Source organism: Rattus rattus, chromosome 14 (assembly GCF_011064425.1).
Source record: "Rattus rattus isolate New Zealand chromosome 14, Rrattus_CSIRO_v1, whole genome shotgun sequence".
Lineage (NCBI taxonomy): Eukaryota > Metazoa > Chordata > Mammalia > Rodentia > Muridae > Rattus > Rattus rattus.
Window position 1 is genome coordinate 22,404,970 of NC_046167.1, and position 20,171 is coordinate 22,425,140.

The window sequence follows — 20,171 nt, forward strand, 5'->3', positions numbered from 1 at the left end:
ACAAGACACACCTACTCCAACAAAGCCACAGCTACTCCAACAAAGCCACGCCTCCTAATAGGGCCACCCCCTGGGCCAAGTATATTCAAACAATCCTTTAAATCATCTACCTGACATTTTAAAGGCCAGTGGATTCAACAAACCTTAGATAGGCCTTCGGGGGACGAGATCTTTGCTCATTTCTCTGTTCACTTTATAGACTTCAGCATCTCTCTCTTTTCTACACTTCTTCCTCACAATGTTCTGTATTTCTTTTACTAGAATTTAGTTTTGTGCCACTTTTTTGGATTTATTTATTTTTCATTTTATGTATATGTCTTTTGGTTGCCTGTATGTCTCTGTACCTCATGTGAGCCTGATGCCCTCAGATATCAAAAGAGAGTGTCAGATTCCCTGGAACTGGAGTTAGAGATGAGCTGCCATGTGGGGACTGGGGACTGAACCTGGGTCCTCTGGAAGAGTAATAAATGCTCTGAACAACTGAGCCATCTCTCTAGCCCCAGATTTTGGCCATTTAAAGAGAAAAATGGTTTGATCAAAAAACACGTGTCAAATGATGCTTCCACAATTGTTTGCATTTGATGATCTATCTCAGCACTGTCTGTGGAAGTAAATGCTGTTGTCACTGAAGCCAGGCTCTTCTGGGGTTCTTGCCCTGGCATTGCTGTTCCATGCACCATCTGGAGACAGCCCATAGCTCTGTGTTCTCCTAACAAATGCCTTGGCCAAAGGAAGCCTGCACTCTTAGAACACTTGTGTCTCTGACACAGAGTGCACAGCCTCACATCCTTGCCTCATGGTCAGACAACCACATTCTGTTCTTCATATTTCTGAGTTTTCTGTGAGGTCAGCCTGCGACTACAATGAAATCTCTTCCTTCCCCAACTTCTGCTCTGTCCTGATTTATTATAAATTATTTCCTTGAATCTCCATTAGCCTCTGCTTCCGGGTATACTGACCTGAGACACATGGCTTAAATGAATGTATAGAGATGATGGACACACTGGGGCACACTCAGCTTTCAGGCCCCTCTGCATTGGGCCATTCACTCTACACCCTAAGAATCAAGGATAAACTGGGAACCAAAATATCACAAAAAGAATGTGACTCATTCCCAGGCAACAATGGGCGGCTTCTGCCCACTTACGCCATACCATACTCATCCGTAGGAACCAAAATTCACAAGGCTGGAAAACTAGTTCTTGCTTTGACACAAGCAGGAACTTCCTCTGACAGTGAGTGGGAGTACTACAATCTACAGAACCAGAGAGTCCTCTGAGGGAATTCTGTATGGTTACAGAACTGAGGGTGAGAGACTTAAGAAAAACTTGTTTACTGAGAGGCCTCAATACAGCTGTGTCTCTAGTAATTTCTTGCTCGTATTTTTGATATCGAACTCTGTCTTCCAATCCATAGAGGAATAATGCCACTGAGTCGCTCCCTGTGGTATTTGAGGGGAGGAATCACAAAAATATCTTCTGTTCTCCCCAAACTGAAGTTGAACTTGGCTGCTCCTAATAAGACATTCTAGAGTTTTCATAATAATATCTAGTTCTCAACCATCTAACTTTCACTTCTTCCAGTTTTTGTTTTCTAATCCTTTTGTTTCACGCCTTGCCATCTTCTTTCTACCCATTTCTCTGGCATTTGCTCACCGATGCACAATGGCTACACTGACTGTCACCTCAGTCTCCTCTCTCTGCTCATCCTTGAAGCTGCACAGGACCGACCCAGGAACAGTGCTGTCACTATCCTGACCAAAAGATTCCTTAGAGGTCCTGTTGTCATCTAGAATGTAAAATCTAGCATCTGTCTTAAGGGTAGCATTCAATACCATCTGCCAAGAGGAAACTTGTCTAACACCTATCATTTTGTTTACATATCTCCCACTGGTACCAAAATAAACTTTTCACTGACACACACACACTCACACACACACACACACACACACACACAGAGACAGAGAGAGACAGAGAGAGACAGAGAGAGACAGAGACAGAGACAGAGACACAGAGAGACAGACAGAGACAGAGAGACAAAGACAGAGAGAAACAGTGACAGAGACACAAAGACAGAGTCAGAGAGACAGAGGGAAGAAGGAGGAAGAAAGAAACAGAGACAGAGAGAGATAGAGAGAGATTAGGCATGTTCTCTAATTCTACCTACGATATGCCATCTCTCAGGACCTGTTCAAACACTGAATAAAATGATGAAAATGTGATTCTGTGTGTGAGTGTCTCTCTCTCTCTCTCTCTCTCTCTCTCTCTCTCTCTCTCTCTCTCTCTCTCATATTTCACAGACCTCTCTCTCTCTCTCTCTCTCTCTCTCTCTCTCTCTCTCTCTCTCTTATTTCATAGACCCTCTTCTATACTGTCTCCCCAAATACATGCTAAAGAATAAGGCTGTGCCTTAAGTGTCCTATGTCTCCAGTGTTACTTAGCTTGGTGCTGGCACGTTGTGGGTGAGATTAATGAAGAGTGAATCAGCAAATAATGCATTTCTTGAGCCGCATAATTGTACTAAGTATGGCAGAGCCTGGAGTCAAGCAGCGTTAAGAATTAATGAGAGGCAAAGGGAAAGCACACTCTTTTCTTCCTGCAGCTCTAATTTCCACAGAATCAGAAGAAGCCAGGGCCTCAGGAGCCGCAGTGGCTGCTCCCAGACAGTAGTCTGAGCTGGGGTACGCGTGTGCCAGCCATCTCAACGCTGAGTGCTTTAAGGGAAGGTTAAAAACACGTTAGTTTGCATCACTCAAAATACCTGCTTTAATGAAGCTAGATTCTGGGGAAAAAATGCTTTCTCCATCAAGAGAGTATCCTCATTAACTGTACCCCAACAGCCTATGGATCTTATTAACTCTTTCAATTAGAAAATGGCTCCCAGGCACCCTGGGAGAGGTGGCTGGCTGGCTTGCTCCCTGCTGACAAATGGCTGTCAACTCTGCCTCCAGGACACCCAACCAGAAGGCAGCTCACCTAGGGGGCAACTGAGGCAGGAGGATCCCTGGACCCAAGCAAAGGCACTTATGGTGCGTGTCTGTTTTCAGCTGTCCCTGCAGGCAGAAAGTGTAAGGGGTTTTGCTTGTATTCTATATTTTACTTTCGCTTTTAGCTGCTGGCTTGAGAACTAATCATGTCTTCAAAAGATCACTGGGGAAAAACTAAATCCCACCACAGAGGACGAGGACAATAGTAGAAAGATGATATGTCCTGAACACCGGATGCCTCATAAGAAACGGAAGTTGAGAAGCCAGGCAAGCAATGAGTAGGTAGGAAGCAGAGAGCCTCCCCTCAGCTTCTCTAAGGAGGAAAGGGGCAGACTCTGCTGAGGAGCTGTCCAGGAGAGAAAGCAACCCAGTCAGCTGCTTTAGCGTCAGAGCAGGGGACAGTGGACTGACCTCTACTAACTGCAGCCAGTGCATACATGCTTTTCCATTGCCTCCTTTCCCCTTCCCCACTCCTCAGTTTCTCTCTGATCTCTCACAGCTACACAATCTTCCCTTTGCTCCCTATCTGGTCCCTGTTCTGTACCACGATAGAAGATGCAAGCTGGAGGGGCGGGGAGGAAGTAGAGACAGAGGTTACTCAGGCCTCAGGATCTAGTCCTCACAGAACAACTCTCAACTTAGAGCAAGTCTACATGAGTACTTTACAAGTCTCTCTTCACTGTTTGCACTTGGAGAAGTAAATCTTATTAAAAATGGAAGCTCTGCTCCACTAGGGGGGCCAATTTACATATCGTTCTCTTTAAAGAAATGGTTCATACATAAATTTATCAAAGAATTTAACAGAGTCCAGTAAAAAAAAAAAATCTGAGGCTAAGCCAGCACTCTGCACAGACCACACACCACACACTACACAGAATTCAAAACTCAGCGAACAGCAGTGTGCACACTTACATAGCAGGGCTGGTAGCATCCTGACCCCATCCCTTTGACTTTAGTTGCAGGACCTTGGAAATTTAATTTGTATTGGACTCTCCAACAGGGGCTGAAGCAATCTCTCTAATTACACAGACTCCTGGGGAGCCCCTTCTCAGAGGAGCTCATGGAAATTCAGGTTTCTATTCTCAAGGCATTCACCAGCGAGTAGAGGAGAATCTGTGTATTTACAGTTTTACCCAGGAGGGCAGAGGAATAATCTTTGATTCCTAGTCTTCTGGAGTCTCCCCAAACGGCGGTCACCCTTATACTATTTTAAAGACCTTAAATTTAGGGTTTGTCTTCAAGGTTTCCAGCAAGCCATTTTTGTTAACAACGTTCCCTTGGCTATGAGCAAATGGGCATTGCCTTGTGGAAAGTGCATTTGAAATATCCAGGACGTCTTTTCATGTTAGCAAGGCCATCTGTCAACGTCTAATGGTTGATCTAATTTGGGAGGTGGGGGTAAAAATTTTGAGATAGCCAAGGAAGAGAGTAGCCCCCCTTTTATTGGTCAGAGACTGGTTATTTAGGGAGCTTTACATGCACCAGTATGCATCATGCCTGAGTGCAAGGTGCTCTCTGCTCTCTCTCTCTCTCTCTCTCTCTCTCTCTCTCTCTCTCTCTCTCTCTCTCTCTCTCTCTCTCTCTCTCTCCCTCTCTCTCTCTCTCTCTCCCCCTCTCTGAGTATGTATGTATCAGAGAATATCCTCCAGTGTGAGTCCTAACTTTCCACCTTGTTGAAACGGGGTCTCTTATTTGCCCCTGCAGGCTAGCTGCCCTACGTATAAGCTCCCAGGACTTCTCCAGTCCTCACTTCTCAGTTCACCCACTGCAGGAGCGCTGGGGTTACTTTTGAGGATGCAAACTCAGATCTGATCCTCATATCTGCACAAGCAGTGTACTCACTGAACCATATCTCTGACACCTCAAAGAGACTTTTTTTTAAGTAGCCGTTCAGTAAATGTAGCCTCTGAATGCTCTGTTTTCACCAAGTATTGAGAGGTTCTAAACAACGGTGATGATAACTGGAGGTATTTTACAAACTGCCTCTGGCAATGCTGACAGATATGTTATAATTCTTTCCATTGGTCACAGGCAGAAGCTCACTTTCATCCTTCTATAAATCATTCCACAAAAAAAAAATGTTTCTTGGGTTTTATAAGTTCCAAAGATCAGCAGTTCTGTGACCCCTAAATAGACCAGCGAGGAGAGAAAAAAATTCGGATGCTCCCTTGGTGGCTCTGTGCAACCTCACAGAGCTGGGAGATTCAACTCTCAGACAGAGAAAGGTCTGGGTATGAGCAGAAGGAAGTTCTGCTTCCTGCTTCCTCTCATCTATCCCCACAGCTCCTGGAAGAGGATAAGACTTCCAGTGTGAATCTCCCCTCATTTCCATTGATATTATAAATTTGGGACATTATTTTTAGGTGTAAGATTGGAAAATAAAGATTTTTATAGAGACACCTAAAATCATATATATGTATATACATATATCATGTATGCTATGAAATATATGTGATATATGTATGTATATATATGTATATGCATATGTGTACTCATATATATGATACATGTATGATATGTGTATATTATATATACATGTATGTATATATATGATTTTAGTTATCTATATAAACATAATAGGTATCTATAATAATAGGCATTGATAAATATATCATACATATATATGTGACATAAAAAAAATAGATTCAGAAGTGTCTAGGGAGAAAGGGGACAGTAATAAGATCGAATGAGAACAGTGAGTGTAGAGCTTATAGAGGAAATGTATCCAATGTGTAGTATATGCTTGTATTAAAGTGCCCTTAGCATGAGCCCGACAATAGAGAGCAGAGACATGAAATGCTGACATGGCCACCGCACTCATGAGCTCACAGCAGCTGCAGCCGCCTGCACGAGAGTGGGCCCATCAGTATTCCATCATACATGGGGGAGGGACTCAAGTGGGCTGGCCCCTCCCTGAGAAGCCATTGTCTTCAGCGGTGTGACCATGCTAGTGAGTGCCCTGGCTCCAGTAGATACCCATCTACCCATGATCAAATGAGTCTCAAGTAAACCAAAAACAAAACAGAAAGACGTGAAAGTGAGACATTGGATACTTATTTGAAAAGGGGAAGCTGGTGAGGGTTAGATGAGGATAAGAAAGGCTGAAGAGATTAATGTAATTGGGATGTATTATAATACATGTGTGAAACTGTAGAACATTTTAAATGCTCTTCTGTATTTACAGTGGTATGTGCACTGAACAAGTACAAAGGAAAAAGACATTTGAAGAGTCAGGATATACACATAGACATGTGCCCCTAAATCACAGCAAACCCGCCCCCCCCCACCTCTGGAATGAGATCAGAGCCAAGTCCAGATCCCAGGCAGCTTCCATGAGCACAGCTCAAAGCTCCTTCTCAAGGCTGCTGTCAGTTGTGGTAGTCTCAGGGTAGGACCGGTCGGTCATTCTGTCTGCACTGACCCTTCCCTGTTGTTGTGGTCTCCAACCGTAAACAGGACAACCAACAGGAGGAGTGCTCCCCTTAGACATTGCTTCCTCAGCCTCAGCCTCAGCCGCAGCCACAGCCTATGAAATGTAACTATAGAGTGGGCATGATCTGAACTTGACCCTGTGCCATCTCACATACCTTCACACTTCCGTGCCCCCAAGCAACCTAAACATTGACCCCATAGCCATGTTCCACTTTCACCTTGCCCCCGAGGCACAAAATGTACATAAAACACACACTCTTGAGTGTTCCAAACTACTGAGCCTTGTTCCAGCTTCAGGGTAGACCTCTAAGGACATTTAAAAACCTCAGCACTCTACTGAGTCACTAGACTTCGAAGGGCGGATATCCTCACAGTGCTCAAGTGTGCTGAGTAAGACAAAGGGCAGAGGTCAGGAGGACTTAGACAGGGAAACACATTCTGGATAGAAGGTGAAGAAATGATGTCATCTGAATTCTACTATTCACATGGTTCCTGAAAGCTGAAGGAAATAAAAGCCAACGTTCATAGACAACAAGTAGGCACAGGTGTCTCCCCAACATCTTGTATCCTAGTAATTCTTCCCATTGTTGGTGCAAAATACCTGACAAGAAACGACATAAGGAAGGAAAAGTTTATTGTGGCTTACAGTTCTAAAGGCAAGAAGATATGACAGCAAGAGATGACTGGCTATGTTGCACCCATGGTCAGAAAGCAGACAGAAACTAGAAAATGTGGCCAGCTATAAAATGACGATCTGTCCCTGGTGAACCAATGAGGTTCCACCTTCTAAATGTTCCACAGTTCTACAGCACTGCTACTGAGCGAGTAGGCTTTCAAATGCATGAGCCTCTGACAGACATATATTCAAATCATGCTTTGGGCCACCTCTCCACAGAAAATGTAAATGTTCCTGCAGGGCAGAGATCAGGCTAGGAGTCCTTCATGTGGCCTCACCACACCACATTCTGTGTCAAACACTTCCCCATCAGGGACTCTCACAGAGAGGATAGAGCTGTCATTCTGGAGGGCAGGGACCTGTGGCAAAACTTCTGAAGGTTGGATTCGTGCTGTTATAGCACACATGATTGAGAGCCCAACCTTTTCAAGTATCAGCAGGAACCCCTGCAGTGGCCCCTTTTTCTCCCCCAAGAGATAGGTTTGGCTATGACTGTCTCTTCTTTCTCTCAAATATCAATATTTCCACAGGCTTCTACTACAACAAAAATAAAATCCTTACTTCCTACCAGATCATCAGCCACTGGGGCAAAAATCAAGGATGACCAGGCTGCTCTTAGTCCCAGCTCTCAGAATGATGTATATCAACCCAGCACTTGACTTTTGCATGGCTGTACAACATAGCTGAGAACAATTTAAAGGGAGGAATTAGTTACTTTTGTGGTTTCAGAGACATCAGCCCATTGTTTCTGGGGATGGCATAATAGGATAGAGAATCTTGCTTCTTAGTGGGCTGGGAAGCAAGAAAAGAGGATTATCCATACTTGGCTTAGGTAGGGTTTTACTGCTGTAAACAGACACCATGACCGAAGCAACTCTTGGGCAACATTAATTGTGGCTGGCTTACAGGTTCAGAGGTTCAGGCCGTTATTATCAAGGAGGGAGTATGACAGCACCCAGGCATGCATGGTGCTGGAGGAATTGAGAATTTAACATCTTGTTCCAAAGGCAAATAGGAAAAGATTGGCTTCCAAGCAGCTAGAATGAGGACCTAAAAGCCCACACCCACAGTGGCACACTTCCTCCAACAAGGTCACACTTACTCCAAGAAGCCCACACCTCCAAATAGTGCCACTCCTTGAGCCAAGCATAATGAAACCACCACAATACTCCACTTGCTTTTTCTTTACCCTCTTTTGTTCCATGAAGGTTCCCAGCACAAAGAATGGTGCCCTCACATTCGGAATGAAACTTCTTCATCAGTTGGTCATTGTTGGAAACATAAATACAACCTGAGGCATGTCTAACAATCTCCTATATGATTTTAAATATAGTCAACAATGAAGATTAATCACTATATTATATAGATGTCAGCCATTTAAGTGCTGGTGTCTACAGCCCCTACAGTGGGGTCCTTGAAGCCTAAGCTATTCTGAGCACCCTCTGTGTCCCCTAGGCTTGGACACCAAACAAGCACAGGTCATCGTTCTGTCCTCTGGGACCAAGTGTATCAGCGGTGAGCACATCAGTGACCAGGGGCTGGTTGTCAACGACTGTCACGCTGAGATTGTGGCAAGGCGAGCATTTCTTCACTTCCTCTACACTCAGCTGGAGCTGCACTTGAGGTAAAGGGGCCCCTGGCATGGGCTGGACTGACGCACCTCACTTAGCTAGCGAGAAGCCAGACAACCAGGTAGTGGAAAGGAGACCTACAGCCAGCTCAGAATGTGTCATTCACTTATCTTGTCAGTTTCCATACACAGTAAGTGACTGTGGACCACATAGTATCTATTTTTATTCAGACTTTGAACACCCTTTGAGTACCACACAGACATTGACGTGTTAAATTTCCAGATGTCTGCATTATACGCAACATCTTATTCCAAGAAGTATCCTGTTCGCCTTCAGGTTACACACATCACCACCACTATGAAGTTCGCAGGCATAGATATACAGGAATACACCTTGCCACGACTCATTCAATTTTGGTTATTTTTCAATTAAAACATTTGGACAGCTACTACAACATCCCTCAAACAACAACTACCTTTATGAAACTCAAATGTCAAACAGCCATTCCTGGGTCTTCCGTACCTTCGATAAGTTGTTTATATAGCCAGCTACTCAAATTATAAACTGTAATGGGAAAAGACAACAGTTCACAATTCAGATCACAGAGGTTTTCGTGCAAAAAGAGCAACCACTCAAGAAGGGAGAGGTCAGGTCAGAGAAAGACAGTGGGGAAAAAAGAAGGAAAAAGAAAGAGGGGGGAGAAGCGGGGAGGGAGCAAAGAAACAGTGATTTCACTATCTCTTGGGAAACAGGAGTCATTGCCCTCTGGAACTGTAATTCCATCGATTGAATTGAACGAGTGTTTGGTGCAATGTGAGATGATTTGGATCGATGTGCTTGCTCTCTGGTAAAAGTTTCATTTCAGCCATGAGAAGGTACCCAGTTGACACTGACACCTCTACTCAATTCTGACAAAATCGTGTCCACTTCAAGCAGGGCTCACAGTTCAGTTGTTTTTGCAAAGGGAAAAGGGTCTCCCTCTGCTCCCTGGTCAGTGTTGTTTTGAGAATCTCTCCCCCAGCAGAGTTTCTTAGACAGTGTAGGGTTCTTGGTGATGAGTTAGGGCCATCTCTCAGGTGCCAGGCTCATAACTCATTTTATTTCTTGTCCCTAGTCCTCATTTCCAGACCATGCTTATTTGCATTGTGCAAACCAAAGGCAAACTACTCTTACAAAATACACAGTGGCCATCTTGATATAGATGGTCAATACTTTGTAGGACTTGCCCTACAAGGCCAAATTACTCTGTCCTGATGGCCTAGGTTCTTCTCACATACCCACACTACCAAATACGTTCCATTCTCTAGACTTCTAGATGTCAATGTGACTAAAATCAATGTTGACAGGCTTCAAGATCTCACCTCTTTCCTGGTTAAACACACACACACACACACACATACACACACACACACACACACACATATTTTATGTGCGCATATACATGTGTGTGCATGTATGTGCTTGTGTGTATGTGTGTATGTGTGCATGTGGAGGTCAAAGAACAACCTCAGATGTCATTCCTTAGAAGCCATCTATCTTGTTTGTTTTGAGACAGGACATCTCAGTGACCTGAAACTCCCCAAATAAAGTAGGCTGATTGAGGGGCTGGGGATTTAGCTCAGTGGTAGAGCGCTTACCTAGGAAGCTGGGTTCGGTCCCCAGCTCCGAAAAAAAGAACCAAAAAAAAAAAAAGTAGGCTGATTGGCTGTTGAGGCGTGGGGATCGGCCCTGTCTCTCTGCCTTTCTGGATGTGGGATCTCGTTCCCACTTTCAACACATTCCAACAGAGCTAGATTGTATTTTTCATAGGTTCTGGAGAACAAACTTGGATCCTTATGCTTTCTAAGCTATCTCTTAAGCCTCCCATATACATTTTAGTAAGGATTTCTGGAGTGAAGAGATACTAAGAAACGTGCTCCAATACTAGAGTTTCTGATGTCATCATGGCAGCCATTAAGGAGAAGCAGGCTGCCACATGAAGTCTGTCTGGAAGACACATCAAAGCCCTATAGAAACACAGGTAGATTCGATCATGTGACATTTCATACACATTCCTGAACCAAGCTAGTCACAGTAGTTTAATTGCTATGAGTCTCTTTGACAGAATGTTCTTCCCCTGCATCTACCAGCCTCCCTTTCTTATCCTTTGAAACTGGGTTCCTCAATTCCACTAACAATGGCATCTCAGAAGGGCCACTCATGTGAACCCGTTTGCATGTGCAAAAGTCATACAAATGGAAGAAAGGCCTAAACATATACCAAAACAGACTCGAATAGAGGCAATACCTTAATACCTTAATACAGCCAACTAGTTTTTATCTGAGCCTCTGGGCCATGCACAGCAGCATGACCTATTGCCACACCCATTCCACTGGTGAGGGGTCAAACGGAAGAGATGAAAGCTAGAATTCCTGAAGCATGGGAAAGGATTTCCACTGACTACCCAGTTGCTCAAGTTGGGATGTGTCTCCATCACAGAAGACAATTCGGCCAACTTTGCCAAGATTTGGATGCATTGGGGACCAAGACTGGGTGCCGTCATTCCTAGGCCTGTGGAAGAAGATCCACACATGATGAAGAGTCCACTTGGGCAGAAGGAAAGAGGTGGTAACACATGAACTTGTCACAGCCTCAAGGTTTCCCGAGGAGAGCATGTTCAATCATCTGCATGTGAAATCTCAAGGCCCTGCAAGACAGAATCCATCACCAATGGGGTAGAACATGTATAAACAGCAAAAATGGCAAAGAATGTACCTCCAGAGACTTGCAAGGAGTCCAGGAGAGAAAGTACAGCTCAGTTGTTCAATACCCATTGTGTATCACCACTCCCCTTGGAGGCCTGGGTGCTCAGATGTGCGCTTAAGGACAATGAAGAAGGTTTTCCTGGAGCGAGAGGAATACAAAGCTCCAAGATTAGAAGGCATAGGTTTATTCAAGATCTACCCTGGATGAAAAGAAAAGCCAGTTCTGCATTGTTTGCTGTTTCCACCTACTCCTATGGTGCCCAAGCTCAGACACTGCTTAAAAATCCCTCTTCCCTCAACTATACACATTGGTACCCACTAAGACTACTTTAGTCAGTAGTGCCCCAGGACACTGCATGAATGGAGCCTTGCAAGCATGGAGGATTATGGTTTTGTGGTAGATAACTGGCTTATAAAAGATAAACTTTTTTTACAGCGTAGTAGCTGAAGAGACAGTTCAGTTTGTAGAGTAACGGTCACACAGAATGAGGACCAGAGGATGACACTCAGAATCCATGCTTTAAACAAACAAACAAACAAACACAGCCAGGCATAGTGGCACATGCTTGTAATTCCAGAGCTGAGGAGGGAGAGGCAAACCTCTCATTAGCCACCCTAGCCTACTAAGTGAGTTCCAGACTGAGAGAACCTGTGTCCAAAAAAAAAAAAAAAAGTGGGTGTGTCATCTGAAATCTGAGGAATAACAACTGAGGTTTTCCTCTGACCTACACACACAAACACACACACACACACACACACACACACACACACACACACACACGAGAGAGAGAGAGAGAGAGCCAGAGAGAGAGAGAGAGAGAGAGAGAGAGAGAGAGAGAGAGCGAGAGAGAGAGAGAGAGAGCGAGAGAGAGAGAGAGAGAGAGAGAGAGAGAGAGAGAGAGCTAAAGTGTGAATGGTCAGGGAGGGTGGAGATGGAAACCGGAAACAGTTCCGCTGCTTGGGGTTGTGGTCTGTTTCCAAAGTGTTCATGCAAGGGCCAAACAGCATGTGAGCGTTCAAGAAGTAAAACTAGGGAACTGGTAACTCCACAAAACAAGACAAAAGCAAGCTCCTGTTGGGACGTCTCCATTTGTTTTCTTGTAAGTGACCTACATCCTCTTTGTGTCCATAGCAAGCATCAAGAGGACCCCGAGAGATCAATATTCATCCGTGTAAAGGAAGGAGGCTACAGGCTGCGAGAAAACATCCTCTTCCACCTCTACGTGAGCACATCCCCTTGTGGAGACGCCAGACTCAACTCTCCCTATGAAATCACCACAGACTGTAAGAAAATACGTATTTCCCTTTTGTCAGTAAATAATGCCAGCCCAGGTTCCTTCTGGCTAAGCTCTGGCCCAGGCCATCTTGGTCTAGGCATCGTATGTGTAGTGGGGATGGATAGAAGTGAATCATAGCTACAATTAGCTAGATAACTCCAAAACCCCGGTCTGAAATGCTCAAGTCATTGGCAGAAAAGTAGTCCGGGGTCTAAAATTAGCAATTTAATTGCGGTAGCACTCTGCTCTGTTTTAATAGGTCAGACATTCCCTATATCCCAGGCTGGAAAATGGAACCAAAGAGAAAGCAAATGAGAATTCTATGGGGGGGGAGGCAAGCTCAAGCTAGCTCTCTTTTTTTTTTTTTGGCTTCGTCTGCAACTTGGGTGAGAAAGAAACTCAACTTTTGCAACATAGCCAGGGGCCAGTGTAGTGTCAATTAACTTAAAAATTCCATTGCTAAACACTTCAGTAGGACCTACAGCTCCAGTCACCTTCAGCACCACTGTGCAGTCCCAGGATGGAGGACAAGGCGGACGTCCACACCTCTTCAGTATCGTTGATGCCACTGCATCTTGAGGCTCCGAGAGAAAAATCAAGGACTCTCACCTTCTCACTTAAATGATGCTAGTTCTATTTTTGCATCACTGTGTGATCATGTATTAAATGATTCTACTATTGTAACATGCACACATCTCGCATACATTTGTGTGCATACCACACATATACGCTTCCAAACTTTTTCTATTTTAGATCTTCCCTTATTTATTATTTATTTATGTGTAAGTATGATGTGTGTGCATGTATGTGTGTGCACGTATGTGTATGCATAGGCACACACACAGGTGCACAGTATACCTGTAGAGATCTGAAGACCACTTGTTTGTTCGTTTGTTCGTTCGTTTGTTTGTTTGTTTGTAAGTATGATGTGTGTGCATGTATATGCATCCATGTGCACAGGCACACAGGATACCTGCAGGGATCAGAAGACAATCTCAGCATTATCCTCACCCTCAACTTTGTTTGAGACAGATTCACGTTCTCTGTTCATGGCTCTGTGTGCTAGACTCACTGGTCCATGAGCTTGGGAGATTCTCTTCTCTCAGCCTTCAATCTCATTCTAGAAATACTGAGATTATAGATGTGCAATACTGCACCCAGCTCTGCATGGTCTTCAAGCTTGCAAAGAAAGTTCCCATCACACACCACACACACACACACACACACACACACACACACACACACACACACACTTTTTTTTTTGAAGCTTTAGGGTAGGAAAGGATTGTCTGTGTGATCTCACATCACTTAAACCTTTCCCATTTCCCTTGACCCAAGGCCTCTGTCTACTATCATGTTGGTCAGGACATCACCATTCCCTCACCCTCTGTGGGCTGTTCCTGTAGTTTCTCTGATACTGTGCTTCCTTTTCTCATTCTTGCTTCAGCTTGGTTCTGCCATTCACTTTCTAAATAGACAATTTAAAGCGAAAGAATTTTTTTGAACGAGTGTTCAGACAAATAGACTAAACACTCATAAGGTTAAAGACTCACTACTTCCTCCCAGTGACTTCATTGTCTTGGTGAACATCCTCTACACGAGCCTGGAATACAGCAGGCACTTGATAAATGTTTGGGTTTTTTTTCTAACTTTAATGATTAGATCACAAATGTAGCCTCACCCACAAGAAACAGAAGAGGGTTGGAACCAGCCTTGATAAGCACAGTGTGTGTTTATGTTTCCACTGGAGACTTCCTCTGAGCACAGGAAATATTTGATGCTTTGATAACTCTATTAGGACCAGATCCCTTTAATATACATATGTTGCTTTTTTGTATGAAGTACTGCATGTTTTATTTAGCTCGAATGAACCCCCAAATACTGTCAACTGTGGTTATATAGAAACACATATGCACGTGTTTAGTTTCAGTATCTGCATTGGAAGAGTTTTCTAGACCTAGCATTAGTTGTTTGCATGTCGCTGTGATAAACACCTGACAAAGGCAGCTTAAATGAGACAAGGGGTCATGTTTTCAGAAGTGTCAGACCCACACGACAGGAAGGCAAGGTTCGTATCATGATTATCAGGAAGCACAAGGCAGAGATAAAATAAGAAGGCATTGTAACCCCAAGGACACACCTCCAGTGACATTCTTCTTCCAAAGGCTCCACCTCCTGTTTCCCACCACTCCCAATGATACCATGGTGTTTCAGATCCATTAAGAATTATTCCAGGAGGACCTGAGAACAGGGTCCCCAACAGAGGAGTTAGAGAAAGAACTGAAGGAGCCGAAGAGGTTTGCAACCCCATAAGAACAACAACAATATCAACCAAATAAATCCCCCAGAGCTCCCAGGGACTGAACCACCAGCCCAAGAGTACACAGGGATGGACCCATGGCTCCAGCCACATATGTAGCAGAAGGTGGCCTTGTCAGGCATCAATGGGAGGAGAGGCCCTTGGTCCTGTCAAGGCTTGATACCCCAGTATAGGAAAATGTCAGGGTGAGGAGGTGGGAGGGAGTGGGTGAGTAAGTGGGGGAGCACCCTCATAGAAGCAGGGGGAGATAGCGGGTTTCTGGAGGGGAAACCGGGAAAAGGGATAACATTAGGATTATAAATTAAAAAAAAATCCCATAAAAGAAAAAAATGTCAAAAAATAATTATTTCAGGGCTCGAGAGATGCTCAGGGGACCCAGGTGCCCTGCACCTACATGACAGCTCACAACTCCGGTTCCAGGGGATCCGATGCCTTCACACAGACATACATGTAGGCCATACACCAATGAACATGAAATAAAAAATAAAATTTAAAGGAGACAAAAAGAATCACTCCAATAGGTTGGACCCCTAGTGAACTCATCATCTCTGGAGATGTTCTCAAAGATACAGTCAGAGTGTGTTCTGCTAACCTAGATGTTCCTTAATCTAATAAAGTTGACTGTCAACTTTTGGATAGGTAGGGAAGCGGGGAGACCTGGGAGGAGTTAGGAGAAGGGAGTTGAATATTATCATCAGACATCGTACACAGGCCATCCAGAGACTGCCCCACCTAGGGAATCCATCCCATCTGCAGACACCAACCCCCCCCACACACACACACACTATTGCTGATGAGAAGCTCTTGCTGACAGGAGCCTGTTATGGCTGGTCCTTGAGAGGTTCTACCAGCACCTGCCCAATAGAGATGCACATGCAGCCAACCATCAGACTGAGCACAGGAACCCAAGGGAAGAGCTAGGGGAAGGACTGAAGGAGTTAAAGGGGTTTGCAACCCCATAGGAAGAAGAACAATATCAACAAACCAGACCCCCCCCCCCGAGAGCTCCTGGGACTAAACCACTAACCAAAGAGTACACATGGAGGGACCCAGGGCTCCATCCACATATGTAACAGAGAATGGACCTTATCTGGCATCAATGGGAGGGGAGGCCCTTGGTCCTGTGAAGGCTCGATACCCCAATGTAAGGGGACGCTAGAGCAATAAGGTGGGAGTGGGTGAGTAGATAGAGAAGCACCCTCATAGAGTCAAAGGGGAAGGGGGAAGGGGAGAGAAGGGAAAGGACTAAGGGGTCTTATGGAGGGGTAACCAGGAAGGGGGATATCACTTGAAACATAAGTAAAATGATTAATAAAATGAGAAAAAAATAACCATCACATCATACTTCTAGAAATAATGTGACCAGTCATGGTGAGGCACATCCCTAGGATACACTAAATAGGCAGAAGCAGGAAGATCATGAGTTTGAGACCAGTCTGGGCTACACCTTGGGCTGGGGAGATGGGTAAAGTATTTGTCAGGCAAACAGGAGAAGCTCAGCTTGAATCTCTGGAATCATGCCAAGAGCATCCGTAGGCCCAGTGTTCCGATGGTGAAGTGTGCACACACATGAGCTCATATATGAAACCATGGAAAGAGGGAAGTGGGTAGTGAGAGAGAGACAAACAGGCAGACAGACAGAGATAAACAAAGAGGCAGAGACAGAGATTAGAAGGAAGAAGGAAGGAAGGAAGGAAGGGAGGAAGGAAGGAAGGGAGGAGAGAGGGGAGGAGGGAGGAGGAGGGGAGGGAGGGGAGGGAGGGAGGGAGGAAATTACTTGTTTCCTTTAATAATATTTATCAAACTATATAGTACTAACTTGTCCTAGCAATTTGTGAAATTTGGCTCATTTCTCAATAGCTCTTTGGAATGTTTGGAGTTCGCTCTAATTTATTCAACTTCCTTCTTGGCCCATGTAGCCCCAGCAGGAGTTAGAAGAGGGCTAAGTGAGGACCACAAAAATGTCAACCCTGCCTGAGGCCGGGTCCCCTGTGGGGACCAATCTGGCTCATTGGGTTTCCCATGTCTCTGTACATCAGGCACCAAGTGTGGCTTCTCAGCCCTCAGTCTAACTTGCAATGTCAGTGGTTTAGAAAAGCAAACAAATCCACTCCCAGAGGCCCCCTGAGGTTCACTTCCACACACAGATGTCTTTTATTTCATGGTGCTTTTAAGAAGTGGCAGGTGCTGGTAGGAGGAGAAAAATGAAGCCTCTCCCTCACGGTGTTGCTACAGATATGCAAGCAAAGGGAGATGAAGGTGCCTGCATGCCTCTGATTTAAGCTCGCATCTCCCGACCCACCCAGGAGTGCAGAGAAGGCAGGCACTTGCAGTCTTGCAAAGTGGACTCATCAGCTAAAAGCCATGCGTCATTTTCCCCTCAGCACTCCACAAGGGCAGGAAAAGCCAAACTACCTGCTGTCCTCTGCCTGGAAGGGGCCTTCAGAGAGATTGCTCAGCATTCCTCGTACCTCCTGAGGACGGCATACACTCTCAGGGGCCGCTTCTTCAATTTCCACCTCAGAGAGAGTGCTACAACTCCCTGCTGGACACTTACACGCTGATTTTTTTTTAATTATTATTGTTCTCCTTTAAGAAGGGCTAACTGATGGGTAGCAGAATTCAAGTAGTCAGGTCTTGGCTTTTAGGGGCTCCTTCCACAGACAGCAAACGACCAACGACAATATTGACAATCCCCCTGTAGGAGGCCTTGCAGAGAGATGCTGAGAAGAATCTAGTTAGCTAGATTCCAGGGGTACACACCATCTACTCTCTTAAAGTTAATTTGCAGAAACTCCAGCCTCATTGTACCAGCAGCTTGGAGTCCATGTTCCTAAATGAAACGTTGGAAGCCATCTTTCCTGACCCCAACTGTCAGTGTGGTATTATACACAGAAGCCAAAGAACACAAACACACTGGGTGAGATCTTCATCTGGGATCTAAGAGACAATGCAGAGCAAAGGGACAGAGCTGTCTGTCATTGCCCAGCGCAGCGTGCAGAGAGCACTATTCACGGAACCTCTGTTTGGTTTTAGTCCCACCCTGTCATTAGGTCGAATAGAGCTACTGCACAGTTCTTCCTCGTGGAGCCTGGAGTGTGCTGACCTTTATGAACTTGAGACTGTGGCAGGACCATGCATTCTCATGCATAGATACACATGTATGTGTGTACAAACACATGTACCCAAGCTCATGTGCATATAACATGTAGCAAGCACATCCATAAGCCCATGTGGTCCTACACTGAGATGGAGCAGAGTCTACAACTACAACATGACTACATTTAAAGAGACTTGGCTACTTAGCATTGATTGCTCTCCTTCCTGTTAATTAGTGTAGCAACACAGAGCAGAGCATCCTAAGGAAGAATTAGAGTTTTAAGTTTTCAAGGTATGTTATGTTTGTTTGTTCTTGTTGTGGTTTTATTTGGCTTGGATTAGTCTGTTTTCCTTGAGACAGAATCTCAGAAATTTCACACCCAACCTCTAATTTGCTATGTAGTCAAGGTTGACCTCAAACTCCTGATCTTCTGGGATTATATATATGTACAACCACACCCAGTTTATGTGGTGCTGAGGATCTAGCTCAAAGCTTCATTCATGCAAGACAAACAGAGCTACATCCACAACAGGGTCTTGAGCAATTGTTTTTATTACATTTTGACTTAAAATGTAATTACTGCACTTCCCTCCTTCTCTTTTCGAACTCCAGACCCTCTTTTTTGTTCCTTCCTTCTAACCCCTCCCATGTCCAGGCTCACATTCTCAAATTGATAGCCTCTTTTTCTCTGATTATTATAGAGCTAGATAGATGGATGGATGGACGGATGGACAGATGGACAGACAGATAGACAGACAACAGATGAATGATAGATGATATATACATACACACATATACATACATACCTATATACATGCATACATAGGTAGACAAATGAGTCCAAAATGAGTCCATTTTCGCATAAATAAGTAAGACCTACTGAGTTCATGTTTTGCTGTTTATGTGTATATGGTTTTCAGGGCTGGTCACTTTGTATTAGATAACCAATTAGAATACTCATTTCTGGGAGGGGCTAATTCTTTTTTCAGCAGTCATTAACTTCCTGTAGTTCTTTGTCTAGGGGTCAGACCCCTGATATCTGCCCTCGTCCATATTAGAATGTCTATTGATATTGTCATTTCTCAGGTTTGGCAGTCATTTCTAGGAAAGGAAGTCTCACAGCAGACCTCTTGTATTGTGGCTCTTACAATCTCTCTGCCCTCCTCTACTGCTATGTCCCATGACCCATACGTATAGGAACTGTGCTGGCCGCAGATGTATTTATTGAGTCTAGAATAGACACTGCCCATTCTCTGCAATGTGTCTGGTTGTGGTTTTCTCTAATGATCTCCATTTGCTATAGAGAGAAGCTTCTTTGGTGGGAGCGATAGCTACACCTATCTCTGGGTATAAAGATAAGATTTAGAAGATGGTTGGCAATTATTCTAGTCTAGCAAAATGACAGTGATATATCTCTTCTACGATTCATTAATTCACTATCCCCAGATACTTAGCTAGGTTTCTTGTCTGAGGCTTGATTTCCCTCCTGTTGAGTGTTCCTTAATCCACATAGCTGTTGGTTACCAACACTGAATACTACTATTTCACCATTAGGAATATCTTGCCATGTTGATCATTGTTGTCCATAGGGGCACAGCAAGGTAGGGCTACTAGTTGCCTCCCTCCTTTGGTAGCTTGTGAGTACTTTCTAGTGCTGTGAAAGCAATGAAATAGAGGCTTCAGGTTGGATGTACCTCAAGTCACCCATCCTGGGTCCTAGGTGTGTAATGTCTTCAACCACAGATGCTTACCTTCAACCAAGAGGAAACCAAGAACAGCAGCAATGGCCTGCATTGCCTCAGGGGTCACTATCTCACAACTATTAGGTCCATAAGAGATCCTAGCCTTGCTTAGAAATTCTAGGAGGGCATGCCCAACTCCCAACATACAGAGTAGCTTCCTTTTACCAGAGACCTTTCTAGCTCACAGCTCAGGAAGTTGTGTGAGTCCCTCAGGCCCTATGTGTCCAACTCTAGGTGGCCATCATGAGGCCACATGCAGGGTTCCCAAGACCAAGGGACAAGACAAGGACCCTGGTGTTATCAACAAGTTCTGATTTCTTGGG

The 20,171-nt window shown here is 44.6% G+C and overlaps 1 protein-coding gene across 4 annotated transcripts in view; it reads left to right on the forward strand.

Annotated features, from left to right (window-relative positions):
• Positions 1-20,171, forward strand: part of Adarb2 (adenosine deaminase RNA specific B2 (inactive)) — a 542,810-nt gene that overhangs the window by 476,270 nt on the left and 46,369 nt on the right. For 3 of the 4 annotated variants that reach the window (XM_032884792.1, XM_032884793.1, XM_032884794.1), the window contains exons 5-6: positions 8,550-8,718; positions 12,542-12,693. The exons of the other annotated variant lie outside the window; for it this stretch is intronic. In XM_032884792.1, the coding sequence (XP_032740683.1) occupies positions 8,550-8,718; positions 12,542-12,693 (321 nt within the window). The remainder of the gene's footprint in view (positions 1-8,549; positions 8,719-12,541; positions 12,694-20,171) is intronic. 4 annotated transcript variants of the gene reach the window in all.